This window comes from Hyaena hyaena, unplaced genomic scaffold (genome assembly GCF_003009895.1).
Source record: "Hyaena hyaena isolate Hyena2069 unplaced genomic scaffold, ASM300989v1 scaffold_401, whole genome shotgun sequence".
Lineage (NCBI taxonomy): Eukaryota > Metazoa > Chordata > Mammalia > Carnivora > Hyaenidae > Hyaena > Hyaena hyaena.
In genome coordinates, this window is record NW_024081030.1 from 1084337 (window position 1) to 1111560 (window position 27224).

Sequence of the window (27224 nt, forward strand, 5' to 3'; positions counted from 1 at the left end):
CACAACAGTCATGCAAGCTTAGTATTATTTCCATTTTAACAAACAAGGAAACTGAGGTTCAGACAGGTTAAATGAGGTGCTTTAATTTCCCATAGGTAGTAAAAGTAGTGGAGCTGTGTTCCGGTCTGTTTGACCTACACCTCAGGCTCCTTCCACTCCGCCTTGCTGCCTCCCTGGTGGGTCCACACACTAGGTAGGACACTGTGGCTGGACAGACAACATAACCTGGGCAGACCTTTCTAGCCTCTCACTGGCCAGGGCGGCTCCTGAGTCCTCTGGGCAGCCCAGCTCCGCCCCTTGCGTCTCCAACAGGTTTCTCTTTTCCCATGATCCTTCAGTGCTGCATCTGAAGCAGGCACTGGGACATGCCCTCCTTAGTGCATGTATTAATAGAAAATGGGCCCTTATGAAACCTGTTTTGGTTTATTCTGTCATAGAGATTTTGTGGATAGAATTAAGAATAGGTAAATACTGACTTGAAGTGGAGGGAGCAGGAACCACGGTGTTCTATATCTGGAATGTTTCATGGTGTGGATTTATGTGTAATGTGAGGGAAAAGGGTGAGCTGAGCAGGATGTCAAGCAAAAAGTCTCCCTTTCCCCTCCTCCTCTCTACCCCATGTTTTTAGAGGACTCGTAAAACTTCCCTGAGAATGGCACTGTGCTCAGAAATGCCCTATTTGTTTAAAACTCCCCAGCGGCACTTTTAGATCTAGCCTCCTGTTTGTTGTTGTTTTTTAAATATGCAAGGGTAGTAAATTTAACCAGTGTGTTGGATTTTAGGAGTTCCACACAATCTCCGGTATGTTACCCATCCCAGTGTGTAGACCAGACACCGCTCCGTGGCAGTGCCTGGGAACTACACTCTCACCAGTAGCTGGGGGGTCAGGAGAAAGTGGGCTCTCACTCCTGCCCACTGAATGCAGAGTGGTCTCAGCCTATTCTCTTTCCTCCCCGTTCCCCTTCTTTTCTTCCTTAAGGCGACTTTGAATGGAAAGGGAGGAGCTGGCAATTCTCTTAGGCCAAGCGGAATTCCTTTGTGGAATCTAGTGACATATAATCAGGAATACTGTTCCTGCTATCACAGCATCATGCTCTTGTGTTAGTAGGGGCTTCTGACGACCTTACCTAAGCCAGACTGTCAGATTTTATTGGGGGGATATAGACTCCCTTCGTAAATGGGATAGCTTCCCTCTTCCTAAACTTTTCTCTGTATGTCTTAACCTTAAAGATTTAGACTTAGGTCCATTTGCCCTTCTTACTACCTGGAAGACATCCTGCCCTTTGACAGTATGGTATTCCCTTCTTTTCTGGGATCCTTCTGCATGCATTCTTTCTTGTAATACCAAGAAAGCACATTACTTTCTCCCTGCTGTCCCCCTTCCCTCTTCTCTACTGCTCTGTATTGTCTTCCGTTATGCAAATACTGTACTTATTTTTTTTTCTTGCTATCTGCTATAGAATATCCTTTCTGAACTGTGGTTGGTAACTTCTTTCAGCCTCAGGAGAGAGACTGTTTTCTGGCAAATTGCTAGACTATGTTTATAAATGAATGTACACACAGTTCCTACAGGACTGGGGTATTAACCACTTACATTTTGTTGCCATCTGAACTAGCATTGTATTGGCATTTTATGCTGTTTCAGTTCTGTGGCTGGTATATTTAACATTCTCTATTCCCCCCACCCGCAACCACAGCATCGTTACTGGGTGTTGTCTAAAAAGCAGTGGGCTCTGTGAAAATAGGGCCTTGTCCCTGTGATGCTCTATAAATAACCGCCAAATGAATGAAACCAGGAGAGCAAGAACAATTGGCTGAGGATTTCAGGTAGTAAAAGACAAGCCTTTGAATGGTGAGCAGCACAGATCAAACTAGAAGGATTTGCATGATGTGTAAAGAAAAGTACTGAATCCTGTAAACAACAGGGGACCATAATTGTATGTATCTTATGTAAAGGTGTAATTTGTATACATACAAAAAAGTCCACACAGTTTATGTACAACTTGGTGAAGTTTTACCTATGTGTATATCTGAATAATCACTGCTCAGTTTCCAGAAAATATCTCCAAAACTCCAGATGGGGAGATTTTATCTTGACTCACAACATTTTGGATACCAAGTCCCAAGGTTGGTTTGTGTTATAAGCAGGATTGGAATTATTACAGCTGTTCCTGGGATTAACAAGTCTTTATACTTGAAGAAAAACACTAACTCCTACTGTGTGACAGAAATAACACAGTGTGGTTAACATTTATCAATCATCAGCATGCCTTGGCACTTTATAAGCATTACTTCAGTTTATCTGCTTCAGGAGGCTTTGTTACTGTTATATTTTACAGATTCTAAAGGTCAGAGAAGTAGAGTAACTTGTCTCAGTTTCCACAGCTAGGAAGTAGCACAGGTAGTATCAAATCCTGCACTGTCCATCACCAGAGACGGATTTCTTGTTGGAGATCTGCCTTAAATATCTGGTACCTGTGTTTAAGTAACAGAAATGTTGCCTTTGTAGTGGGAGATGACTATTGTATTTGTTACCTGCACACGAGGAATGCTCTTTTTAGGCACATTGTGACTTGTGGCTTACAAGAACTTCGAGAGAGGAGGAGGTTTGGGATTCTGTGTCAATCAGAGCATGGAGTGGCGGTGTTTCTTAGGATTGATTTTTATGAGGGAGAAGGATGCTTTCAAAGAGGATGGCTCCTTAACATCAATATATAGCAACAAGGTGATGGTCCCTACAGAAACAGTTCGAAAACAGGATACAGTTAAGATGAAATGTGGACCTAAATATCTAGAAATTCTAGCAATTAGTTTGCCTTAAAAATTAGTATCAGTGGAATAAGTGCAGGCCTGTTTTAGTTAGCTAAGTGGCAAAATTCTTACTATGTTTTAAGAGCTAAGATGGCCAAAGAAAATGTGAAGTTTATAGCCACTGAAAGGAAAAAGAAATTTCTTTTAATGGCTTGCAAAGTTACTTAAACCCAATAATCTTCTATATATGTTAATGTCTTAATTCTGTCTCAACAGTGCAAAGAAAACCTGTCACATTGAATTTTAGTTATCATGCATGATTAAAATATAATATTTGCCATTTTTTCAAAGTGGGAAAGACAGTGCAGCACATTTTAGCACATTTAGGTATAGACTGGGAGTAGTCAATAAAACTCAAGTTTTACAAGATGAAAAGCATGGCAGGAAGTATCTGATTACTGCTGAGAAACCTGTTTCAGGAAACTAATCTTAAAAAGATATAAACAGCATGCTTATCCAACTTGCTTGGGGGAAAGACCACAGTTTTAAGTTGTTTAGAATAGTGGGTACAAAGATACTGTTGCCAGTTGTATCACTTTTTGAAGAGTTAGGTCAGGAATAGAAGTTCAGGATTGTTTTGGTGTCTGTTTATTTTTACATGGGGATGGGGTGGTGATGCAGATGGCTTTCTACTCAAAGTTGCTCCTGTTGGTAAATGTTTCTTTTACTGACTTTGTTTAAAAGAAAACTTGCATTTAAGCGATTAAAGTTAACCCTAAAATATAAAGTATGGGAAGTGTCCTTCAAAAATAAAATATATGAGGTCATAGTAGCAGACAGGTCTGTTTCTCTCCCACCCCCAACTCCCCAACCAGGGGTTTCTTTACTGTCTTGTTCAGAGTGCCTACTTCTGAGTAGCTTTATGGTGTTTGCGAATGACATATGCCTGGGGGATTGTCACTTAAGAATGCTGCGTCCCTGGAGCCAGCATGTCTAAGCTGCCAGGAACCCTTCCCTTGCCTGAAGAATGGCTGAACCCCCTTTGGCTCTGGTTCCCAGCATTAAGCCGCCTTCCTCCAAGTCATTCCCTCAGATTTGGTAGTGAGCCAGGGCGAAAGTAGGCTTTGAGGAAGTCAGTCAAGAGGGGAGAGCAAAAGAGATGCTGAGAACAAAAGAAGGATGATGTCAGTGTCCTAGTTAGTGCCCTTCTGTAAGAAGCAGGGAAATAAGTTCTCTTCTTAGAGTCTTATTGTCACCATTGTGTTCTTTTTAAAGCCTTAAAAAAATGGTGAAGTGTAATACACAAACATTTTTAACTGGCCCACTGAGATTCTTCCCTTCCTACTCTGCTACCTTAACTGTCCTTTCTTCTGGTGATTGCTGAAGGTAACAGTTTTGTTAACAAAGACAGAAATAGATGTTAAAGATGAAAACCACCACCACAACAAAAATATCAGTGAACACATAAGTTTGAGATCCCTGCAAAAAATTTTTTTCTGAAATCACTATTTCCTCATGATGATATACAAGGCAAATGAATACGAAACAGACAAAGTGAGGAAAGAAGGGGAGAAATGAAGATGGGGCATGGAATCTTCCAGGCTCCTGTCTGTCTCCCTTTGTTTCAGACACCTTTGTTCATAGGACTGTTGCTTACCCCTGGGTTGCAGGTAGACTTGAATTATAACTAACTGTGTTTTTCTAGTTTTTTAAGAATATGAGCGCTAGGTACATATAGATCTATCTATATATATCTTAGGTATACATAATTATGAAAAAATTATTACATGTAATTATGAAAACACTGCAGTAGGTCTTTTACAGTCTTCTTGGATATATCAGATAGGAGGATTCAGAGATATTTAGTACCTTTTCTCCACTTGGAAGCTACTCTGAATAGGCTTTATAAGGTTGGAAACCAACTGTATTAGGATACTACTGTTTTCATAATAGTAAAGTAGTAGTAAACCAAATAAAGTAGTAAACCTTTATTAAGGTTAGGTAGGAGAAACCTAAATACAATGAAACTATTGCTATTCATTCTGGGTAAGTGGGATTTGATAAAGTTAACTGGTACTTGGGTAGGCAAGTAAACATAAATTTAAAAATGAGGTTATTTTTCTTACAGTCCTATTTTGTGACGGATTATGACCCAACCATCGAGGATTCCTACACAAAGCAGTGTGTGATAGATGACAGAGCAGCCCGGCTAGATAGTAAGTAATCTTCCTTTATATGATAGTTTACATATCATATTTTTGAAAAGTAAGCTTGGGTGTTTTGCCAGGTTGTGTACTACAATTGAAATATGAATGGTCTTGAATATAAGCCCATCTCTTTCCTTAGTTTTGATTGATGAATCTGCATTTTGGGATAATTAAATATTTCTCAGCAAATGTAATATAAAACAATAATTGTGTTGTTCTTGTTTTGGTGAAACTAATCATGTCATGGTAACTAGTTGGAGTTGAATTTTAGGGACATTTGGAAAGAAGCGTGAAGTTTCAGCTCTTCCTACTTTCTTGTAAAGGTTAAAATGGGTGAAGTAAATATAGAAAAGATTCAATATTTGTCAACTTGCTTAGAATTTATAGCACGGAGGCTTTAGCAAACAGGGTTTTGTGCTTGGCTACACATTCCACATCTCCACAAAAGATAACCCTGTTCTTTTAAGTTCGATGATTCTTTCATTCACAGAGATCAGGAAATATGCTAGCGCCTGTGCTTTTAAGTATGGTGTTTGGGGAGTAGATTGAGGGATCTTTCTCGAATGTACAGGTATCTTTTTCAGTTCTTTCCGTGGAGGAGATAAAACATCCAAGTGACTTTAAAGGTTGTCTGACTCTGTCTGCCTAGATATATTTGATATTTTTAACCTTGTTGTTGGTATGCTAATATATTCTAGCTACAAAATCAACTCCTACTGATGAAGATGACTCTGAAACTGTCTGCTGTGAGATATATTTGTCTCTAGTGTTGAGAATAAAGCACTAAGAAGAGAATGCTTTTTGTTTATTACACTAAGTCTAAAATATAGACTCTAAAGGACCCACATTAATTGGGTCCTGTCCTTATGGGGAAGCTATTCATAAAATGAAAACACAAACATGGTTACATGTGTTGTTTTCTCTCTAGTTCTGGATACAGCAGGACAAGAAGAGTTTGGAGCTATGAGAGAACAGTATATGAGAACCGGCGAGGGTTTCCTGTTGGTTTTTTCAGTCACAGATCGAGGCAGGTTTGTACCAGTATTTTAAAATACAGATCTTCTGTTCATGTGTAGATCACTATTTTGTTATTTTTATAGAGAAAGGAAAAGGAATAAGGGACTAGATGGGGTGTGGGACTTGTTGAATTCTGAGATTTGAGCAAATCAATTTGTCTGTTTTTGTTTTAGTTTTGAAGAAATCTATAAGTTTCAAAGACAGATTCTCAGAGTGAAGGATCGTGATGAGTTTCCAATGATTTTAATTGGTAATAAAGCAGATCTGGACCATCAAAGACAGGTGAGAAGGAGCTTTGCCATTGGGAATCCCATTGTTGATGATCATGTTGGCAGGTGGATGTGTTTCCTGAACCCGTTGAAAGTGCCACGATCAGGGAAACTGCTGAGCTTGGCAGTCTGGGTTTGGGAAAGTCAAAATCTCACATGTTTTGGACACCAGGTTTCAGCTGATTCTGTAAGTCCCTGTTTGTACCACCTCCATTCACATGTTCTTATTTTGTAGGTAATCAACACAATTCTAATCCAGTAGCTCATCTTAAAGGTATCCTTTCTTAAGGCCAAACTCATTCAGTGTTCATGCTTGCTTACTTTCACATCTAGAGAGTGGTTTCAACTTAAACTATAGTATTTGGATTTTCCCTAAGTCCCATTAATGACAGAATCTTCTGTTAATTCTTTACACTGGCTGGCTCTGACACCAGTAACCTGTAAGAAAAGAATATTTTTAGTATTTAGTTGTAGGCTGGATTATACTCACTTGTTTCTTTACCCACCGACTTTACCTTTGATGTTTAAAATATTGGGCATACTGTCTGCTCACGTTTTTGTGAGTAAGCAGAACAAGGTCAGATGTGAATTAATGCAGGCTGTACATGGTCTTTTTTGTCTGTATTTCTTTAAGGCTTTAGCCTCTACCCCATATCTGGAATATAATTTTTTAGGTTGTTTCTTCATTTTTGCTGGCATTTGAGTTCTCTTTGGTTTTTATATAACTTTGTGTTGATGTTTTTAAGATTCTGCTTGAAAAGTACAAATCTCAGGAAAAAATGGGTTGATAACAGCATTGAGGACAGCCTTCTGTTTTGTATTTAACTATTTAAAACATAATTTTTTTTATTTGTGTGCTATATTTGTAAAATTTCGTTGAAGATATACTGTGTTTAAAATTCGAGCTTAATTAAGAGAATGGTATTATTGTTCTAATGCTAAGATTTAGAAATGTTTACTGGTGATACTTGATGAAGGATGTAGAATAAATTGTACTGCTAGGTCCCTTTCAAATCTGAATTATTACAAAGTTACAGTGAAAAAATTTGATCTTCACTTCATACCAGTATAAGCTGTCTGAAATAATTTAGAATATGGCACTGCCCACACCTTAAGCCTTAGAGTATAGAGTCCATCTGTTTTTTAATTTACTTTTTTTTATTTTCGGGGATCATTTCCTTCAGGGTTTCTGAACCTAGTGATATTTATTAAATGTTGCAGGTAGAACCTGTCGGATGTTCTCCTCAGTCCTTTTTAGTGCTTGCAGCACTTCTCTGTGTTACCGGATCTGGGAATCCTAGCAGAGGTGCTCTTTGGCAAGCAACCGGCTCTCCCCAACCTTACACTGACCTCTACCCCACCCCTGCGTGCTTTCTGCCATGATTATGGAAAAGGTTTTTCTCAAACCTTTTCATGGTCGTATAACCGCTCTAGTAACAGACTAACTGGGTGGGAGGCCTGGTGTGCGTTGGAGGTCTCCTATAGGGTAGGTGGTGGCTGGTCAGGGAGATTAGGGGAACATGCGACCCCCCCCCCCGCCCCCCCAGCATAGGCCCTGCTGTAACAGGCTTGGGGCAGAGGGTCAGGATGCGTTACTTTTAATCCCCTCTGTAGTGAAGGTTGCCAGTGTTCGGTGTGTGGTTTCCATCTGTCTGCACGTATTCAGCAGTGGCTTTGTTTCATGCCACAGGCTTACAGAAGTTTTCATTTAGGTTTTTTTCCCCTTTTATAAGAGTAAAGATTCTCAGAGTAATATGGAAAACAAGGTGATGAGAGGAACATTATAGGGGGTGATAAGTTTCATATTTTCATCACCCTAAAGATACACAGTTAGCCTGGACTAAGACCTTCTATATTCATTTCTCTGCTTTAAACTGTATACAGGATAAATTACATGCACACCGAAAGCTCAGCTACGTCTATATCCAGGGGAGAAGAGCGAGTGGCTGAGATCTGACTGCTTGATTTTTGCTCATTCCCGTAGATTCTACTCTGAAGAATAGGCACTAAGAAAAACTTTTTTCCTGCTTCATCTTCTCTTTTCTGGGTTCCTGCACACTTGCACTCGGGCATGACTACTACACTTACCGTGATCCTTTAGCGGCAGCTGGCAGGAAACCCTACCACCTTTCCCTTGTCCATTCATTTCCCACTTGTTTGCATGCTTATTACTCACTTTCTCATTCTTAAACTTACAACACTTTATTCCCCTTCCTCACTCATGGCTAATGATGTCATATTTTCCTATTTCACTGAGACCTTTCTGTGTGTTTCCACCTCCACATGTACTAACCTAAGTGCATATGTACCCCGTCAATTCTGCGTTTCCTCACTTGTGTGGATAAACTATTTACCTGTCTGTGCCCATCCTCTCTAGTAGGCACTGGGTCCCAATCCTTCTCTCTGGATCATAGATGTCACCCCAACAGTGGTTCTGTTCTGGGTGTTCCATTTCTCTGCTACATGATCATTCCCACAAGCATGTGTCGTGCTACCGTGGCTCTCATCTTTAAAATAAAAAGTAACTACAGCAAAAACTTGTTCTTAATCTCACATTCTTCTCTGTGTACCTTTCTGCACCTTCTATCAAGCAAATCTGCTTAAAAGTGTTATCTACACTTGCTCTCCTCTCTTTCCTGCCATTCTTGCTTGCTCTGACCTCAGGCATGCAGCACTCCAGTCAAGGTCACCATTTACGCAGATGTCAGTAACATTTAACACAGTTGTTCCTACTCTCATTTTTGAAACACTTTGTTTACTTAGCTCTGGGATACCTTAACGTATGCCTCCTCCCTCCCATTTCTGATATTTCCTTCTCTCTCTCAGGTATCTTAGGGTTCAGGTACACCTTCTACTAAGGCTCTAGTTGTACAAAGACCACCTTACCTCCCAGTGTTGAGGGCACCACACCGTGCATTTGAAGTTAAGGTGCTGTGCTAAAGGTTTTTACCTTTTTAAAGTCTCTTTAGAATTAAGGGTGTTGTCTATAATGTCTTGCCACCTTTACTTGCTCTACCAACAGCCTGGACAGGCCATGGGAATCCATAGGAATTTCTTCCCCTGTTTAGAAATATTTACTTTTTGGTCATCACCCCTAAGGAGTTCTTACTCAGTAACCAGTCTGACTTGCTCTTACTTACTGACCCAGTTCATTCTTTTCTGCCTTTGTGTTAGACACGATCCTTTGGACTTTTTCTAGTTTCTTTCTTTTTTTTTTTTTTTTTTTAATGTTTTATTTATTTCTAGGAGACAGAGAGAGAGACAGCATGAGCAGGGGAGGGTCAGAGAGAGAGGGGGTCACAGACTGAAACAGGCTCCAGGCTCTGAGCTGGCAGTCAGCACAGAGCCCGATGCGGGGCTCGAACCCATGAACCGTGAGATCATGACCTAAGCGAAAGTCGGACGCCTAACCAACTAAGCCACCCAGGCACCCCGGACTTTTTCTAGTTTCTTGTCACTTTTCTGTTACATAGCAAATGCCAGTTCTCCATGTTCTTTGAATTTGTGGGTCAGCATTCCTGTTACAGGTTCCTGAGATTCTGAACCCATCTGGGAAGGTCAACCAGAAGAGCTTTTGTTTATTACTTCCTTTTGGCTTCTGTATCTCTGGATTTGCTTCTTACACCCACCCACCCATGCACCCATCCATCCGTCCATCTGTCCATCCAATATTTATTGAACCCTTTTCTAGACACTAATAACACACAATAGAAAAAACAAACTGACTGAAGCTTTCATTAAATAAAAGGAATTTGAATGGTTAAGTTACCATATACCTAGCCCCTTAGAGATAGCATTGATTATTTTATCCTGTCAAAGATGTAGGAAGAAAACACAGGTAATTGACTTGCTTGTGCTTGCTAAAATGTAAAAGTAGGTAAATATGATAGCATGCTAATTTCTGAAATTTAATACAGCAGTATGTGTGCTTGGATTGTGGACTTCATGGTATCTCTGATTTCAAGTTCCTTGTCCTTGACTCAGCCCTGTCTAGAAATGGACTGTTTTGCTTTCTTTTGTTTACCCTTTCTTTCTTCCTTTGGCTTACTTTAGTTTCCCCTCTCTTTTTCCCCTTGTCAGGTGCTAGTGGCCACTGTTAATTTGAGAAAGGGTACCCATTACACTTAGGATAATGCCTAAGTGTACTAACCCCCACACTCTCTGTTAGTACCTTGACCACAGTATTCCCCTGTAGCCTCCCAGAAGAAAGACTCCCCCTGCCCCCAGCAGTAGAGTAAGGGTCCTCTTCTTGCTTTACCTGTTTGTGCTGTGTCTGCATCTAAAGATTTGGAAACTGTTGAATGTAAGTGGCATGAGGGCTTCTCAGTTTCAACCAGTTTTGCTTTGTCCTTAGCACATAGAACCAAGATACACACTCAATAAATATTTGCTGAATGAATGATTCAAGGCATCTTGAATGAATCAAGATGTGATGGTAATTTGATGATTCTTTCTATACAATAGGCATTTTGGAGGGAAAAAACAACAACACAAAACAAGTTTTGATTCTGTAAACTTAGGTTATTTATTGACTAGAAGCATCCCTAAGTGAGTATTGCAAATGTTTTGGTCTAATCCTAGTAAACCCAGTTTGTTGGATAAAATTGCCCTCTATTTTGCTCCTCTCTATTTGGAAATACATATTACTAGATATACTCATTGTTGTGGATATCTGTTAATATTCATTCATGCCTTTGAAGTGTAAAGGCTCACTGGAGGTTCCCAAATGTAGATCTGTGAATTTGTTATATCAGACTCACCTTTGTTGTTTAAAATAGAACATTTCTGGGTAGTGCTGACCCACAGAATTAAAATATCCAAGAGGTAAAGTTTAGTATGTGGTATCTTTATAGAATTCTCTGGGTTGGGGAACGTCTAGGAAATCCTTGTTTGTGTAGCTTTCAGTCTTCTGTTGATTCTGGCTTCACAAAGCTGTGGCTTTGTTCTGTGTGATGCTCTTTTTTGTTCATTTTTGTGTTTACTTGCTCTGATGGTAACAGTGCTGTTTCTACTTCTTAGTTAAAATAATGCTACACCAGTAAGCTCAAAAGCAGCTCTATATGTGGTTAGAGATTTCTTGACCAGAAATGTATGTACAAACTTGGCTGACCTTGATTCCTGGAAGACAGTGATGTGAGACAATGTTTTAAAAATAAATAAATGAGGCACATAGATAATCTTAGCATTGAGATTATTTTACCATGCAGGTCATTAATTCATTAATTTTTCTTACTATGTATAAAGATAGGTCATTTGTCATTTCTAGCTGAATTGCATTATGCAGGAGGGGTGGGACAAGGTGCCTTTTTGAGGAACAATTGCTCTAAAAGACAAATAGCAAAATTTTTGAGGACATATATATCCCATCCCCAGTTATATTAATAATTATTGAGATTACTGGTCTCATGTTAATTTTTATTTTTCTTCCTGTATCTTTTATTTCAAGATTTACTTATTTGATTGGTCATACTCAGTTTACTTAACGTATGTTTTATTTCATTAACTACTATGCACTCTTCTAGGCTCTGGATATACAAAGACAAATATGCCTTCCTCCCTAGCTACAAGGGATGTGATGGTGGCAGAGTGAGAAAAAGCAAAACTAAAAATTGGAGTGTAGTGTGTTTTGTTCACTGTAGGGCATGATGGGAGTTCTGGGGTGCTGTTTGAAAATTCAATCAGCACTAAGGGGGAAGTTATTGATTGCTTGGGTCTTGAAGTATTACTAAGGAACAAATTAAGAGTATGGACTTGAGAGAGAAGGAATAGCATCCCAGGGAGAAGGAACAGAATTTGTGACATTTTTTTGTAGGAAGGAATTTTTTTTTTTTTTGGTGGTATTTTTCTGTGGGAAGGAATTTCCCATGTCAAATTAAAATAAGAATTGTCTTTTTTAAATTGGCATCTGTGGAGCTTTCTTTTCTTACTTGGCTTCCTCACTAGTTGTTAATTGCTTGCTTGATTTGATTGATTTATATTTCAAAACCATAGGCCTTATGGTGCCTAAGCTATTTTGAAGAGGCGCAGGAAAGTTTAAAAATTACAAAAACTTGGGTATACCAGTGCTGTGTAGAACCTGCCTGCTGCCCTTTTGGAGCACAACACAATATCAACTCTTGGGAAGCATTGTAATTATTAGATGTATGCATTAATAGAATAACCTGATGATACTGTACAGAGTTGCTGAAGTTTAGAAATGAAATATTAAATTGGGAGAATAAGCGACCTTAAAAGATTAGAGGGAACAATACCTTGAGCTCAAATAGGGCCAGTAATAATTTCTGTTCTAGTTAGCCAGAGTGAAAAATGTCATTAGTTCTTGGGGTACTGGGTAGTGTAATCAGAAGGTTTTGTTCCAGTCATAGGAGGGCAAAATTGGCTCTAGATGAATTCTGTTCTGGTACTACGGAGGAAAAAGGATTGCAGTTGCCAAATAGCTGCATCCCAGAAGAATGCTCAAGAATATTTATAGGAATACAAACTATTCCAGAACCCAGTAGGTCAAAGTCTAGTTCCCAGGCATCCACTCAAAAACTACCAAGCAAGAAGCAGGAAAATATGACTCATACTAAGGAAAAAAACAAGGAGTAGAAACAGACCCAGAAATGACACAGGATAGAACTAGTGAGCCTTAAACAGTTCTTTTGACTATATTCCATACAGTCAAGAAGCTAGAGGAAAGACTGAAAATTGAGTATGTTAGGGAAAGACATGGAAGATGGAGAAAGATCAAAATCAAACTTGGTAGAAATTGAAACCACAGTGTCTGAGATGAAAAATACCCTGGATGAGATTAATAGCCAGAAGTAATAGCTGGAAAATGTCTAAATTTGATGAAAAGTGTAAAATGCATACTTAAGAAGCTCAACAAACTCCGAACATAAGAAATATGAAGAAAGTTAGAGCGAGACACATTATAATGGAATTGTTTAAAACCAGAGAAAAAGATAAAATGTGACAGATAACTAGGGGAAAAGAAAACTATTACATGCAGAGGAACGAAGATAGGATGGCAGCGGTCATCACTGTTTCTCACGGGCAATGAATGACTCAAGGTGGAAGAAGATAGTGACACAACATCTTTCAAGTACTGAGAGAAGAAAACTCCTCTAGAACTAAATACCCATTAAACATTTGTTTCAAAAAATTTGAAGGTGAAATACTCCACAAATCTGCAGAAGGTAAGAAGAGAAGATTTATTACCAGCAGACCTGCATTACAAGAAATGTAAAAAGAAGGAAAATTATACCAAATATCAACAATCTAGATCTATATTTAAAAAAAAACAACAACACCAGAAATGGCAATTATGTGGATAAATATAAATTACTTTTGTTATTATTTATCTCTTTAAAATATAATCCGGATGTTTAAAGTAAAAAAAAGGTAACAATCCATTGTGAGGTAAAAGATCATAAAATGTGGGAGAGAGAAATGTACTACTGTAGTAAGGTTCTTACACTGTACATGAATGGGCACAATGCATTTGAACTGTGACGAGTGAAAACTGTTATTATAAACTCTAAGGCAGTCATTAAAATAACATGATATGTAGTTCAGTAGCTAACAAAGGAGATAAAATGGAATCATAAGAGCAATATAGTTAACTTAGAAGAAGATAGAAAAAGAGTAAGCAGATCAAAGAACAAATAGGATGAATAGGAAACCTATCAAGATGATGATTCAGTGATGACAGTAATCATGATAGTAAATAGTATGAACGCCTCCGTTAAAAGGCATTGTCAAATTGGATAAAAAAGCAAGGTCTACAAGAAATCTACTTTCAGGGGCGTCTGGGTGGCTCAGTCGGTTAAGCATCCGACTTTGGCTCAGGTCATGATCTCATGGGTTTGAGCCCCGCATCAGGCTCTGTGCTGACAGCCAGCTCAGAGCCTGGAGCCTGTTTCAGATTCTGTGTCTCCCTCCCTCTCTGACCCTCCCCTGTTCTCTCTCTCTCTCTCTCTGTCTCTCTTAGAAATAAATTTAAAAAAAAAAAAATCTACTTTTAGTGTAAAAGACACAAATAGGTTAAAAGTGAAGCTATACCAATGCTGATACTAATGGAAAACATGTTGAAGTAGCAATATAAATATCAGACTAAGTCAGTTACAGAGAAAAAACAAAACAAAAACCAAAACCCTACCAGGAGTAGAGGATTGTTTTATAATGAAAAATTCATTAAGAACAGAACAGGACAGGGGCGCCTGGGTGGCTTAGTTGGTTAAGCATCCGACTTTTGCTTAGGTCATGATCTCGTGGTTCGTGGGTTCGAGCCCCGCGTAGGGCTCTGTGCTGACTGCCAGCTCAGAGCCTGGAGCCTGTTTCAGTCTGTGACTCTCTCTCTCTGACCCTCCCCTGCTCTCTCGCTCTCTCTCTCTCTCCTAGAAATAAATAAAACATTAAAAAAAAAAAAAAACAGGACACAACAATCCTAAGCATCTATATATTGAATAACATCCTCCAAGATTCTGATTTTAAAGTTTGTTTATTTTTGATAGAGAATCAGAGCATGAGTGGGGGAGGGCAGAGAGAGCGAGACCCAGAACCTGAAGCAGGCTCCAAGGTCTGAACTATGAGCACAGAGCCTGACATGGGGCTCAAACTCACAAACCTTGAGATCATGACCTGAGCCAAACCAAGAGTTGGACACTAAACTGACTGAGCCCCCCAGGCACACCACAACTTCAGAATTCTTAAAGCAAAATTGAAAGAACTGCAAAGAGTAATTGACATGTTCACATTTAATAGTCAGAATTTTCAACACCCCTTTCAATAATTGAGTAGAAAGAAAACCGGTAAGGATATAGGTGGCTTGAACAACAATGTTGAACAAATTAATTCTAGCATTTAGTGACTGCCCCACCCAACAGTAGCAAAATACACATTATTTTGAAATAAGAACAATAAATTTAGAAGGATTCGGGTGAAACCAGGTATGTTTCTTGACCATGATAGAGGATTAATTTGGAAATCAGTTAAGAGAACATAGCTAGGAAACCTCTAAATATGAGGAAACCAACAAAGTTCTAATTTACCCTTGTTATAAAGAAATGATCAAAAGGGAGATGACAAAGTATTATGAATTGAATAATTAAAACACAACGTATCAAAATTTGGGATGCTACTAAAGAGGAAACTATAGAGAAATTCATAGCATTGGTTATATTAGAAAAGGAAAGGTCTCAATTCTACTTCAAGAAACTGGAAGAAAAAGAGCAAATTAGAAGTAATTGGAAGAAGGTAAATAATAAAGAATGAAAATTAACAAAATTGAAAATAGAAAAATTATAGAAAGATAAATCTAGTTTTTAGAAGATCAAAATGACAAATCTAGCCAGAATAACCAGGTTAAAAAAAGCAAAGACACAAAGTACCAATATCAGTAATAGGAGGGATACCATCACTTCAGATATTAAAGACATTGAAAATATAATAAATATTATAAAAAGAAATACCATAGTACTAAAGAAACTTTATACCAATAAATTCAACAAGTTAGAAGAAATAGACACTTCTTAAAAGGTGCACAAAATATCGAAACTCAAGAAAAAAATATAGATAACCCTAATAGTACTGTATCTCTAATATAAATTCAACTGGTTATAAAAACCTTCCCTCAGAGAAAACCCCAGGTCCAGATGGATTCACTGGTGAATTATACCAAACTGATTTTGCTGAAAGTGTTCCAGAATATTGAAGCTGAGAGAATTCTTTCCAATTTCTTATATGAAGCCAGCATTACTCTGATACTAAAGCCAAAGATTTAAGAAAACTACAGTCCAATAATTCTTGCAAACATATATGTAAAAATTCTTAAAATTTTAGTAAATAGAATTTAACAGTGTAGTGTATGAAAAGGACAATGCATCATCACTCAGGTGGGGTCTGTTCCAGAAATGCAGTGTTGATTTAACAGACAAAAATGAATGAACAGAGTTCACCAGGTTAACAGACTAATGTGGAAAATTTGTGATCTCAGCAGATGCAGAAAAAAGATTTAAGAAAATTCAACATACTGTTAAAAAACTCTTTACAAATGAAATAGCAGAAACTTTGTTAACATGATAAAAGGGATCTGCAGTGAAACCCTACAACTAATAATGGGCTTAATGGTAGAGGTGTGAATGCTGCTGTCGCTGCAGTGAATGGTCTATGCAGTGAGGTAAAGCCAGAAAAAGAAAGGTATCCATATCAGAAAGCAACAAAATTGTCTTTATTAGTAAATGACATGATTGTTCATGTACAAACACATATGGAATTTACAAAAGAACACCCAGATAAGTGAGTTTAACAGATTTCCAAAAATCATGTTCCTCTTTTTGTAGAGAAAAATGTCTATCATTGAAGAGAGACCGGAAGAGTGTGTTCTCAATGGGAGATAGGTTCCTGAATCTATTCCCTTCCTCAATTTACATTTTCTAACTTTTCTGCAGGTGTTTACTTTTGTGGCAAAGACACCAATAAAAGTCATTCTTTTAGAAAGATATTTTTCATTCACTGTATAAATGTAGTTTGACAGTTTTAAGTAAATATCACTACTTCAACATTTACATTGAAAATGTGTAGGGTAATGTTTTCATTTTATCTTTCTAACTGGCCTCCTCTTTTAGGTCATCGCCTCTGCTACGCTTCTTGTCTTAATATAAGAAAGCCGTTGTGATCATAATCATTATTTTTTCTCACATTTATGGAGTGTCTCTCATGTACCGGGTACTGGGGAGTGCAGAGACGAGGAAGGCTTCTGTCCTCTTCATCCTCACCCGTTCCTGGTGGTTTTCTCTCTTGCCTTGATGTATTTTAGCTTTTCTAGACTTCTTTTAGTACTTGGAACCTGGTAACTCTGCTCCCCACAGCCCTCACACAGGCCTCTTTTTTTTTGGTCAGGGATACACTCTTATCCCACCGCTAACTAACTCCATGTTCTTTATTTGGTTCTTAGTTTAAATGTCATTCCTCAGAGAAGCTTTCCCTGACCTGCCCAACAAGGTTATACACACAATACACACCTTGTACTTTTCCTTACCAGAATTATCACCATTGTACTTAATACTTTTGAAGTAATCAACAGACTAGAATATTAAAGACATGGTAATATTTGGTCACAAGCATGTTCTTCAGAGCTGGGCTTCCGTATGTATTGAGCTTTTCAATGTCTTGGTTTGTCTTATGAGAAATCAACTTGGCCTCTGGCTGGATTAGGAGTGCAGTCTGTGACTAGAGGGTTAGATGGAGCAGATCTGATTTTTAATTATGCACCTCAGATACAACTCTTGGAATTTCAGGTAACACAGGAAGAAGGACAGCAGTTAGCCCGACAGCTTAAGGTAACATACATGGAGGCGTCAGCAAAGATTAGGATGAATGTAGATCAAGCTTTCCATGAACTGGTCCGGGTTATAAGGTAAGTGAAACATGTCTTAGAAGTTATTTTAATTTATTGAATTTGACAAGTAATCACACTGTGCTTTTTAAAACCATTAACTAAGGAAGAAATTGCCATTAAATGTTTTCAGTAAGAAAGAGTAAATTGTATATAAGAGTGCTTCTGTGCTAGGAGTCACTGCGCGTGGTGGGTTAAAAATTTTAATTAAGTACTTATCGTATACTAGGAACTTCCTACATATAAAGCCAAATTTAATTATATTGAAGTAGAGAGTACACAAAGGGATTTAGAAAAAAACAACGTATACTACTTTCAGTGGTATCAGTGGTAGGGAGATAGGGATGACAACAGCTAACGTTTGAGTGGAGAACTCTGCTAGGTACTGTGTCTAATACTTTACCTGTGTTATTACATTTAAACTTCCTCACGACCCAGTAAGCGAAATACTTTCATTTATCCCCACTTTTGGATGAGAGAGCAGGTATAGAGAGGTTAGTTAACTTGCTCAGAGTTTCAGTTTACACGGCAGGGCTGGGACTTGACTCTGTGTCTCTGGTTCCAGAGCCTGTGTTCTTAGGCTTTGCTTCTTACCCACCTCCTCCCAGCCTGCGGGGGAGCCGGGAGCCGGGTAGGGAGATAATGAGGTGCTCCCATTCAGGGTGCGAAGTATGATATCCCACAAAACAAAGGGTTTTTCTGTTCTTTTCTGTTCCGCTGGCCTAGAAGGCCCCTGCGGTTCAGAAAGTGTTAATGGTTCCAGGAAGCTTGAGGCGAAGGGCAGGTGGCCCAGAGTTAGTTTCTGTGTGAGAAAGATTGAGTCGCTGTATAGTGGGAGGGGTTTGATTAGATTATTTTTAGCCATGGTGGCTTGGCGCCTACTTCACCTTGGGCTCACTAGATCTGCAGGTCTCTCTGCTTGACATACTTGGAGTGAGCTGGTATAATGGTGTATATAAGGTGAATCGACATCGGGGCTATGAGCTTCTTGTACTTCTTTAACCCCTTGCCTGGGCATTTTCTTTGTGGGGAAAGAAAAGTAAAGATTATAGTTCTTGGTTTTTTAGTAGTTTGTTAAAAGTTCCATTATTTTTGAGTGAATACAGAGTTTCAGTTTTGCAAGATGGAAAGAGTTCTGGAGGTGGATGGTGGCAGTAGTAACATTGTGAATATATTTAATACCACTGGGCTGTATGCTTAAAAGTGGTTAAGATGTTAAGTTTTGTTATGTATTTTAATGTGGGCATGCGCACACAAACCATTATTTTCTTAAAATAACTTTTACTGCCTTTTGAATATTTTGTCCTTGGTTTTGATACTCAGAATCTATGTCCAAATCCATCAGTTAATCTGGAGAAGTGGGTAGAAGAGGCAACTAAAAAATTATTTTAATTTTAATTTTAAGTAGGCTTCACACCTAAACAGGGGCGTGATCTCATGACCTTGAGATCAAGAGTTACAGGCTCTACCCACTGAGCCAGCCAGGTACTCCTAGGGGAGTTTTTTTTGTTTTTTGTTTTTGTTTTTTTTAAATGCCAGCCACTGGTAGGCCTTTAAACATAACAAGATCATGTTTAACCCTCATAGCAACTGTGAAAGGTAGAGTTTTATTATTCTCTTCTAGAAAACCGAGGTTCACAGAGGTCAGCTAATTTGTCTAATGCTGACTTGTAGCTAGTAAGTGGCAAAACAGGAACAGAAACTGTGTACCTCGTATGGGTATGTACTTTATATTTTACTCTAGCAATGGTTGCTTATTTTTTAAAAATGTTTACTTATTTATTTTGAGAGAGAGAGTGCTAGCAGGGGAGGGGGCAGAACGAGAGAGACTCCTAAGCAGGCCTGATATAGGGCTCCATCTCAGACTGGGAGATCATGACCTGAGGCTAAGTCAAGAGTCAGATACTTAACTGACTGAACCACCTAGGCGCCCCTGGATGCCTCTTCTTAAGTATACCTTACTGTCATGGAGTTTCACATTGGGAAGGGAACTTAGAGGTCATTGGGTTCTGTATTGCATCTGATTCAAGACTCACCTGTCAGTGGAGCTCAAATGGCTCTGCTTTATTCTAGTGTTGAAACATCTGTACCTTTTTCCCCGAGATTTGCTCCGATTTCCCAGTTGAAATTCAACATCGAGAAGCATATGCACATAAACTAGACTTGTCCAAAGATAATATGTTTGTAATAATGTGTTACCAGCAGGGCGATTAAACATACATTTTTCTGTCTTACAGGAAATTTCAAGAGCAGGAATGTCCTCCTTCACCAGAACCAACACGGAAAGAAAAAGACAAGAAAGGCTGCCATTGTGTCATTTTCTAAGAATCCCTTGAATTTTAGCTACCAACTGCCAGGAAAAGCCCTCATCTTCTCCTCCTCTCCTTATGGTTTACATCACATCGTGTTGGTACCTTTCTAGCCTTAGACAAATGATCACCGTGGTAGCCTTAGACCAAGAAGCTGGCTAATCCTTTCCGTGAAGCTAATCCTATGGTCATTTCAAGACACATTTAAAGGAAACACTAAGGCTGCTTCAAAGATTATCTGATTTCTTAAAAATAATGATCTACATACATAGACACATTTTTTTTTTTTAAGGGCTTACATTTTAATAGGGATGAATCAGTTTTGGAACCTAAGCTGTTTGCCAAGCTGAAGTCATAGGTTGTGAAATAACTTTTAACTTCTGGAATCATATTGCCTATTGTTACTCTAAATAGAAACGAGTTGTTTTTAAATGTGAAGTTTTGCCTATCTCTAAAAATTTTGATGTCAACTTTAGTTAATCTTAAGTACACAGAATTGAATCCACAAAAGTGAGACATCTCAGACCTTTACCGATGCTACAGCCTTTGTTTTCCAGTGGCCAAAATACCAAAATGCCTGTTACGTTTATAGATTAAAAACTGCATATAAAGCCTTTATTACAGCTCCACTCCGAAAGATGATAATAATGTTCTTTGTGGCCAAATATTTGGACTTATTCTGGATTTAGGCATTTCAATGTTCTTGGTTTTTTAAGTTAACTCTTTTCACAGCCATGTTGAGAGTAAAAATAAATAATTTCTGTCTGTCTTCCTTTTCAAGTATTTCTGGATAAGGGATTCAAAAGAACTAAAACTGTTTTTGTTTGTAATATAAAATACGGAATTGATCTTTCCGGGGTCAGAGATGATTAATGTTTTTGCTATATACTTTTATACATTATTTTCTTATCAAACTAGTTAACAAGTATTTTTATATGTTTGTAAGCAAATATGCTTTCACAGCATACCTTGTGTATATGTAAAGATAAGTATTTAATTCTCACTGTTCACTTTTAACTGACAATGAAAAAAAAAACCAGTGAAAACTACAGAAACTGTGGTAGCGCTGTACTTGCCGTCGCGGTCCTGGTCCTGGGGGCACCCACCTTTGGCCAGTCACACACCTGCTTGAGAAACCTCCTCCATAGATGACAACAGGGTGAGAATCTGAAGTCACTTGTGATATCCCGTACTAGGTATTGACTGTTCTATCAAGTAGTAAGTGTAAAACTTTGAATTGACAATTAGTATAACTGTGGATGGCTTCTGAGTTTTGTTTTTAATTTTGTGGATTGTGTTTTCAGCAATTCAGAAGTGTGTTCCTGACGGTGGGATACTAAGTGGTATTGCACGGTTGTCACTTTACTGAATGTGTACAACAGCCCCGTGAAGTTGATAAAGCAAACCCTTGTATAGCTTCAGGTGCTAGAATTAAAACTGATCTGTTATCACAAGAGAAGGCTTGATGACTTGTTATTTGGGTGGTTTCTCAAAGGAATGAGTGTTGGAAGAGACCTAATTTAGTAGCTAGCCCTGTGCCATTTCCCAACCGAGCCTTAGGGGTCGAATCTAAAAGTCAATATTTAGCAGGTGAACTTGAAATGAATGGCATGGTGTTCTTAGGAGTTTCCCGAATATTAAGTGAGCATTTCTTAAACTTTTTCTATGAAGTACTCCTGACAGAAACCCCATATCTAAAAGAGAGAGGAGGGTCAGTACATGCACATATACCCTCTGAAGACGAAGCCTAAAGCAGCTGAGGCAAAGCACACACACTTATTTGAATACTAATGAAAATTACTGCCCAGGAAGGTATTGTATTTATCCTGTGGGTTTTGATATTCTAGCACCATCACATGCCTTTGTTAGGACTTTCAGTTGGGAATTTTTGTTGTTGTTAATGTTTATTTCTTTTTATTTTGAGAGAGAGAGACGGGGGGAGAGAGAGAGAGAGAACATGTGCATATGAGCTAGAGAGGGGCAGAGAGAGAGGAGAGAGAGAAAATCCCAAGCAGGCTCCATGATGTCAGCACAGAGCCCGGCAAGGGGCTCAGTCTCACAACCATGAGATCATGATCTGAGCCGAAATCAAGAGTTGGACACTTAACTGACTGAACTGCCCAGGCACCTTGGGAAAATTTTCGTAGGTAACAGACTGTCTACATAATAAGCAGATTTAATGGGAAACCTTTTATTTTATTCTGAATAGGTGATTTGTAGCAATGCAATTTGAAGGTTAAATTTTGTTACATCAATTTACTTTTTCTTCTTTTCTTTGATTTGAATACTCTTTATTGCTACATCTTCAAGTTCCCTAACCTTTTCTTCTATAGTTATTTAATCTGTTATTAATCACATTTAATGAATTTTTCATTTCAGACCTTGTGTTTTCTTTTAATTTTTCTGTAGAGGTTCTATTTGGTTCTTTTTTACATTTTCCATTTCTCTCATTATGCTCATGTATTTCTCGTATCGAGCCCCTCTTCAACTGAGTTCCCAGAGAATCAGCCTAATGCCATATCTATCTGTGGTGTGCCATGAATTAACTTCTCTCCAGAGTGGTTCTAGCTGTGTACCATCCTTGGGAGAATTAAGAAAGGCTGCTTTGAATATTTGAACATGGTAATAATGGCTATTTTAAAGTTCTTGTCTTTGGAACTCATTATCTGTATAATTTTTGGATCTGTTTCTATTGACTATTCTCTAGCTATGGGTCACATCCTTTTTTTTTTTTTTGCATGTCTAGTAAGTTTTGATTGGATGCTAGACATAGTGTATTTTATGTTATTGGGTGCCTAGATCTTGTCTTCATCTAAAGATTTTTTTTTTTTAATCTGGTAATTAACTGTAGTTCAGTTTAATCCTTTCAGATCTTTTACACTTTATATAGTCTCAAGTAACCTCCCTGCCCCCCTCCCCGGATGGGTTAGCTCTACTACTAAGGTGTGGCTCATTCTGCTGAATGCCCTGCATAATCAGTGAGCACCCTCTAATTTGGCTAATGGAAACCAAACAATTCTCAGATTGTGTGAGCTCTGTGGAACCATTCTGTCCATAGCTCCTGGGTCATTCTTTGCCCGGCCTCTGGAGTTTCATCCTATACATGCATAAATTAATATCAAGCAAAGACTGGGTGACCATGGGCATATTTTTGGAGTTCTTTTTTTTCTGTGTAGCTACTTCCCCTCCAGAACTTTGTCCTGCAACTTTAACCTGCCTCAAACTCCTAGTATCTGGGACAGATTTCCAGTATCTGTCTTTTAAGCATAGGAAAACAATTATACCCTGCTTGGAATCCCCCATCCCCTCTACAATCTGCAGTGTGCCTCTAGGCAGAAAATCAGGGCAATCTTAAGGGTTACCTTTTTGATTCTCTTCCATCAGGGATGGTAGTCCTACGCTGCCTGGTGTAGGATGGCTGAAAATAGGTGTTTCACATATTAACTCCAGTTTTCTGATTGTCTAAGGTAGGAGGGTAAATCTGCTCCTGCTACTTTTTAAAAAAAATTTTTTTAATGTTTTATTTATTTCTAAGAGAGGGAGAGAGAGAGCATGAGCAGGGGAGGGTCAGAGAGAGAGGGAGACACAGAATCTGAAACAGGTTCCAGGTTCTGAGCTGTCAACACAGAGCCCGACGCAGGGCCTTAACCCACAAACTGTGAGATCATGACCTGAGCCAAAGTAGGATGCCCTGAGTCCTACTACTTAGTAGTAGTAGGACCAACTGAGCCACCCAGGCGCCCTGCGCCTGCTACTTTCCATCAGAAGCTGAAGTCTCTCACATTTGATATCCATCATACAGTCAGAGGTGCCTTGTAGCCCTTGAAATCTGATTTCAAATCGTTTTTCACAAAGAATGGCAGTCTCATGGCATGAATAAGTCCTTGCCTGTAGGACCTCTTTTTTTTTTTTTTTTTTTTTTTATTGTGTAGCTGGTGGATTGGCAAACATTTTTTATAAAGGGCCATATAGTAAATATAAGTATCCGCTTAGGTTTTGTGGGCTATATGGTCTCTGTTCCATCTACTCCCCTCTGCCATTGTGGCACCAAGGCAGCCATAAACAATCTATAAACAAATGAACGTGGCTGTGTTCCAATAAAACTTTATGTGGGGACACTGAAATTTATATTTCATATCATTTTCATGTCATGAAATGTTAATCATCCTTTGAATTAAAAAAATTCATTTAAAATTGTAAAAACCATTCTGTACAACAACAGATGGCAGATTGGATTTGATCTGTGGGCCACGGTTTGCCAATCTTGCTCTATAGCACATTTGGCATTTGAGGTTACATTCCCAACTTCAGAACCTCTTTTCTCTATATATGTGAAAATTCCTTCAAACAGGATTTCCTGAATTGATAGTCATAAATTTAATTTTGTCTTTATATTTGTTTAGGGATTTACAGTATTTCAGGATTGGACATTATGCCCTGTTGGCATACATCTTACACTGATGATTCCTCTAAATTTGGTACCCCAAAGTTTTATAATATAAAGTGGTTCCTTTAGTATTTGATTTAAAAAAAATGTTTATTTTTAGAGTGAGTGAGGTGAGAGAGAGCGTGCAAGCAAGTGGGGAAGGTGCAGAGATGGAGAGAGAGAATCCCAAGCAGGCTCTGCGTGATCTTACGACTGTGAGATCATAACCTGAACCGAAATTTAGAGTCAAGACACTCAACTGACTGAATCACCCTGGGGCCCCTCTCATTTGACTTACAAGATTCGCTGTAATGAGGTTGTATATACTTCAGGTCTAGCTTGTTCCTCTTCTGACTTTTCACTAATCTTAATTTTATTTCTTTTCCCATTCCTCGACATAAATGATACTATTAAACAGGTAACTGGCAGGTGAATAGGAGGAGATGATAAAGTAGTTACTTTCAATAGCGCTTGACCACTTGAGAGTATTTAGTCACTAACTGCATGGAAAGCTTCAAGGAGTTTTTTAGAAACAAGGTATTTTAATTTGAACAGATGGCTTTCTGCAAGACTTCATTAGGTGTTCTGGGAAATGGTTGTGGAGCTTTTCCTTCCTACAAACTATTTGGTATCTAATGGAGAAAAGTTATGAGTGAGAAAAATACTGGGGCTGCAGTTGAGGCAGAATGAAAAGTGTGCACAAAGCTGTCCAGTCGAGCAGATGGTGTATGTTCTTTCTGGAAAATCTGAGGGAGCTTCTTAGTTAGAAGCGGTGCTATAGCCAGAACTTGATGGATTGGTGGGATTTGAGATGGGGAGGAGAGGAGAGGAGTGAGGTGGTGGAAAGGCTGGGGGAAAAGCCTGGGCAAAGACACATTTTGGCAGAATGCAGGGAGTATTCTGGTATTGGAACCTTAATCTAAAAGGATTTCAAGTGCAGTGGGAAAAAATAATGGTAAAGTAGACGGGGCTCGGATTGTGGAGAGCTTTAAATAGGGTGGCCCTTCTGTATGTAGTGGGGAACTGCCAAGGACTCTGAACAGGGAGTGGCTGGATCGGGTGGTAGTATGAATGACGGAGAAGTGCGGGTTTGGGGAAGGGTGGTCAGGTAGGAGGATACTGGAGTCATGGAATCTCTGCCTTTCCAATTTGTTCTGCCAGCCACATTATTTCACTGGCCTTTGAAGCAGTCTTTTTATTTGCATTTTGCCCCCACAAAGCTGTTCTGTAAATACAGGCCATAAATTAAATGTTACACTACTGCTTAAAATCTGTCATCACCTCAGTGCACTTGGACCAGTATCCGAATTCCTTACCATAGTGCACAAAGACAGCCCCTTGTGAGGTCTGTCATCTCCTTGCTTCTCACATTCAGGCTGATTTGCTGTTTTACACTCTATAGGATGCTGGTATTTCCCAGACTGTTGATTTCCTTTGACTGCTCCAATTAGCTGTTTCATCCATTTGTTTTTTAATTTAGATGCCACCTGTTCAGAGAGCCCTCTTTGACCAGCCCACCACAACGGCACGGTGCCCTGTATTTACTTAGGGACACGGAGGCAGCTGTGACGATTCTGTCCATCCTGTCTGGTCTATACTTGAGTATCACAGGCTCTGTGAGGGCAGACCCATGTCTGCTGTGTACACTGCTTTACCCACCTTGCCTGGCATTTGCAGCTAAACCATTTGGTCGATAAATAAGACACACGGGCATCCCTCTAGTGACAGAAATAGATGGTGATTGTAGCACTTACATACAGGGATTCGTCCAGGAGGCATTTGGGAATGGGGATTGGAGCTCCAAAGAAGAGGCTAGGGCTGCAAGTGCAGATTTGGAAGTCATCTGTTTTGAGCTGATGATTGAACAGGTGGGAGTGGATAGAAGTAGAAAGAGTTTATTAGAAGAACCAAGGGGAAAACTTTTGGGGGTGGAAAATGAACACTTGGGGATAAAAGCTTAAAAGGCAGCAAAAAGTCAAGAGAAGCAGTCAGAAACTGGAGAGAACCAGGAGGCTATTGTGAAAGGAGCAGAAGGGATGTCCAGAGCCTTGAGTGCTGTAAAAGACTGGGGGCGGGGGCGGGGGGCGGGGGGAAGAGTAAGATTGCGTAGATGTTTGCTGGTAACTTGGAAGGTTTCGTGTCAGTCAGCTGGTGGTGGCAACCAGATTATAGCGATCATGGTGTGACTAGAGTGTGAGGAAATGGAAGACCTGTGGGCTACCATTCTAAGAAGTTCTGTGGCAAAATCAGAGAGTGATGGGGGCAGTTCTCTTCCTTGATAGGATGTTAGAGGAGCAGGAAGAGCCAGGGCCTGGTACCTAATCATAGGTAGGTGGACAAGCCTGCAAGTAGGTATTGCCATGTGGACACTTAGGGTCTGGAGAGATTTAGAGGCTGACACTTTGCGGGCCGGCATCCCTCTCTGATGGGGGAGTGAGTGTGGCGCGGCTCTGTGCTTGCTTCTGAGGCGAATGGCCAGTGTGAACAATTACTCCTCTCTGCTGCTGTGGAATGATAGCTTTGCTAAATGTAAAGTTAGTTAAAAAATCAACTACCAGAAAAGTAATCACCCTCTTGGCTATACTGGCAATGTCCAATCACTCTAAACGTTTCTAAACATCTGCGTTCAGTGTTTGCCTCTCCCCGTAGGATAGTAACAAGTTGGTGGAAGTTCTCAGGCTGCGATAAGGTAGTGAGGAAGGCAGCAGCCGATCCAGGGTTTTTCCAGCCCTTCGGACTTCCTAGATGGGGTAGGGAATTCCAGGCAAAGAGCACACAGTAGGGGTTGCTTGCCTCCTAAAAATACAGACTCTTTCTTTCTTTCTTTCTTTTTCTTTCTTTCTTTTTCTTTCTTTCTTTCTTTCT

The 27224-nt window shown here is 39.2% G+C and overlaps 1 protein-coding gene across 2 annotated transcripts in view; it reads left to right on the top strand.

Moving 5' to 3' along the window:
• RRAS2 (RAS related 2) overlaps nt 1–21389 on the top strand; it is a 73912-nt gene extending 52523 nt beyond the window's left edge. For both annotated transcript variants that reach the window (XM_039251836.1, XM_039251837.1), the window contains exons 2-6: nt 4880–4967; nt 5887–5989; nt 6149–6257; nt 17527–17645; nt 19862–21389. In XM_039251836.1, coding sequence (XP_039107767.1) covers nt 4880–4967; nt 5887–5989; nt 6149–6257; nt 17527–17645; nt 19862–19949 — 507 coding nt within the window. In that variant the 3' untranslated portion in view covers nt 19950–21389. The remainder of the gene's footprint in view (nt 1–4879; nt 4968–5886; nt 5990–6148; nt 6258–17526; nt 17646–19861) is intronic.
• The last annotated feature ends 5835 nt before the right edge of the window (nt 21390–27224 follow it).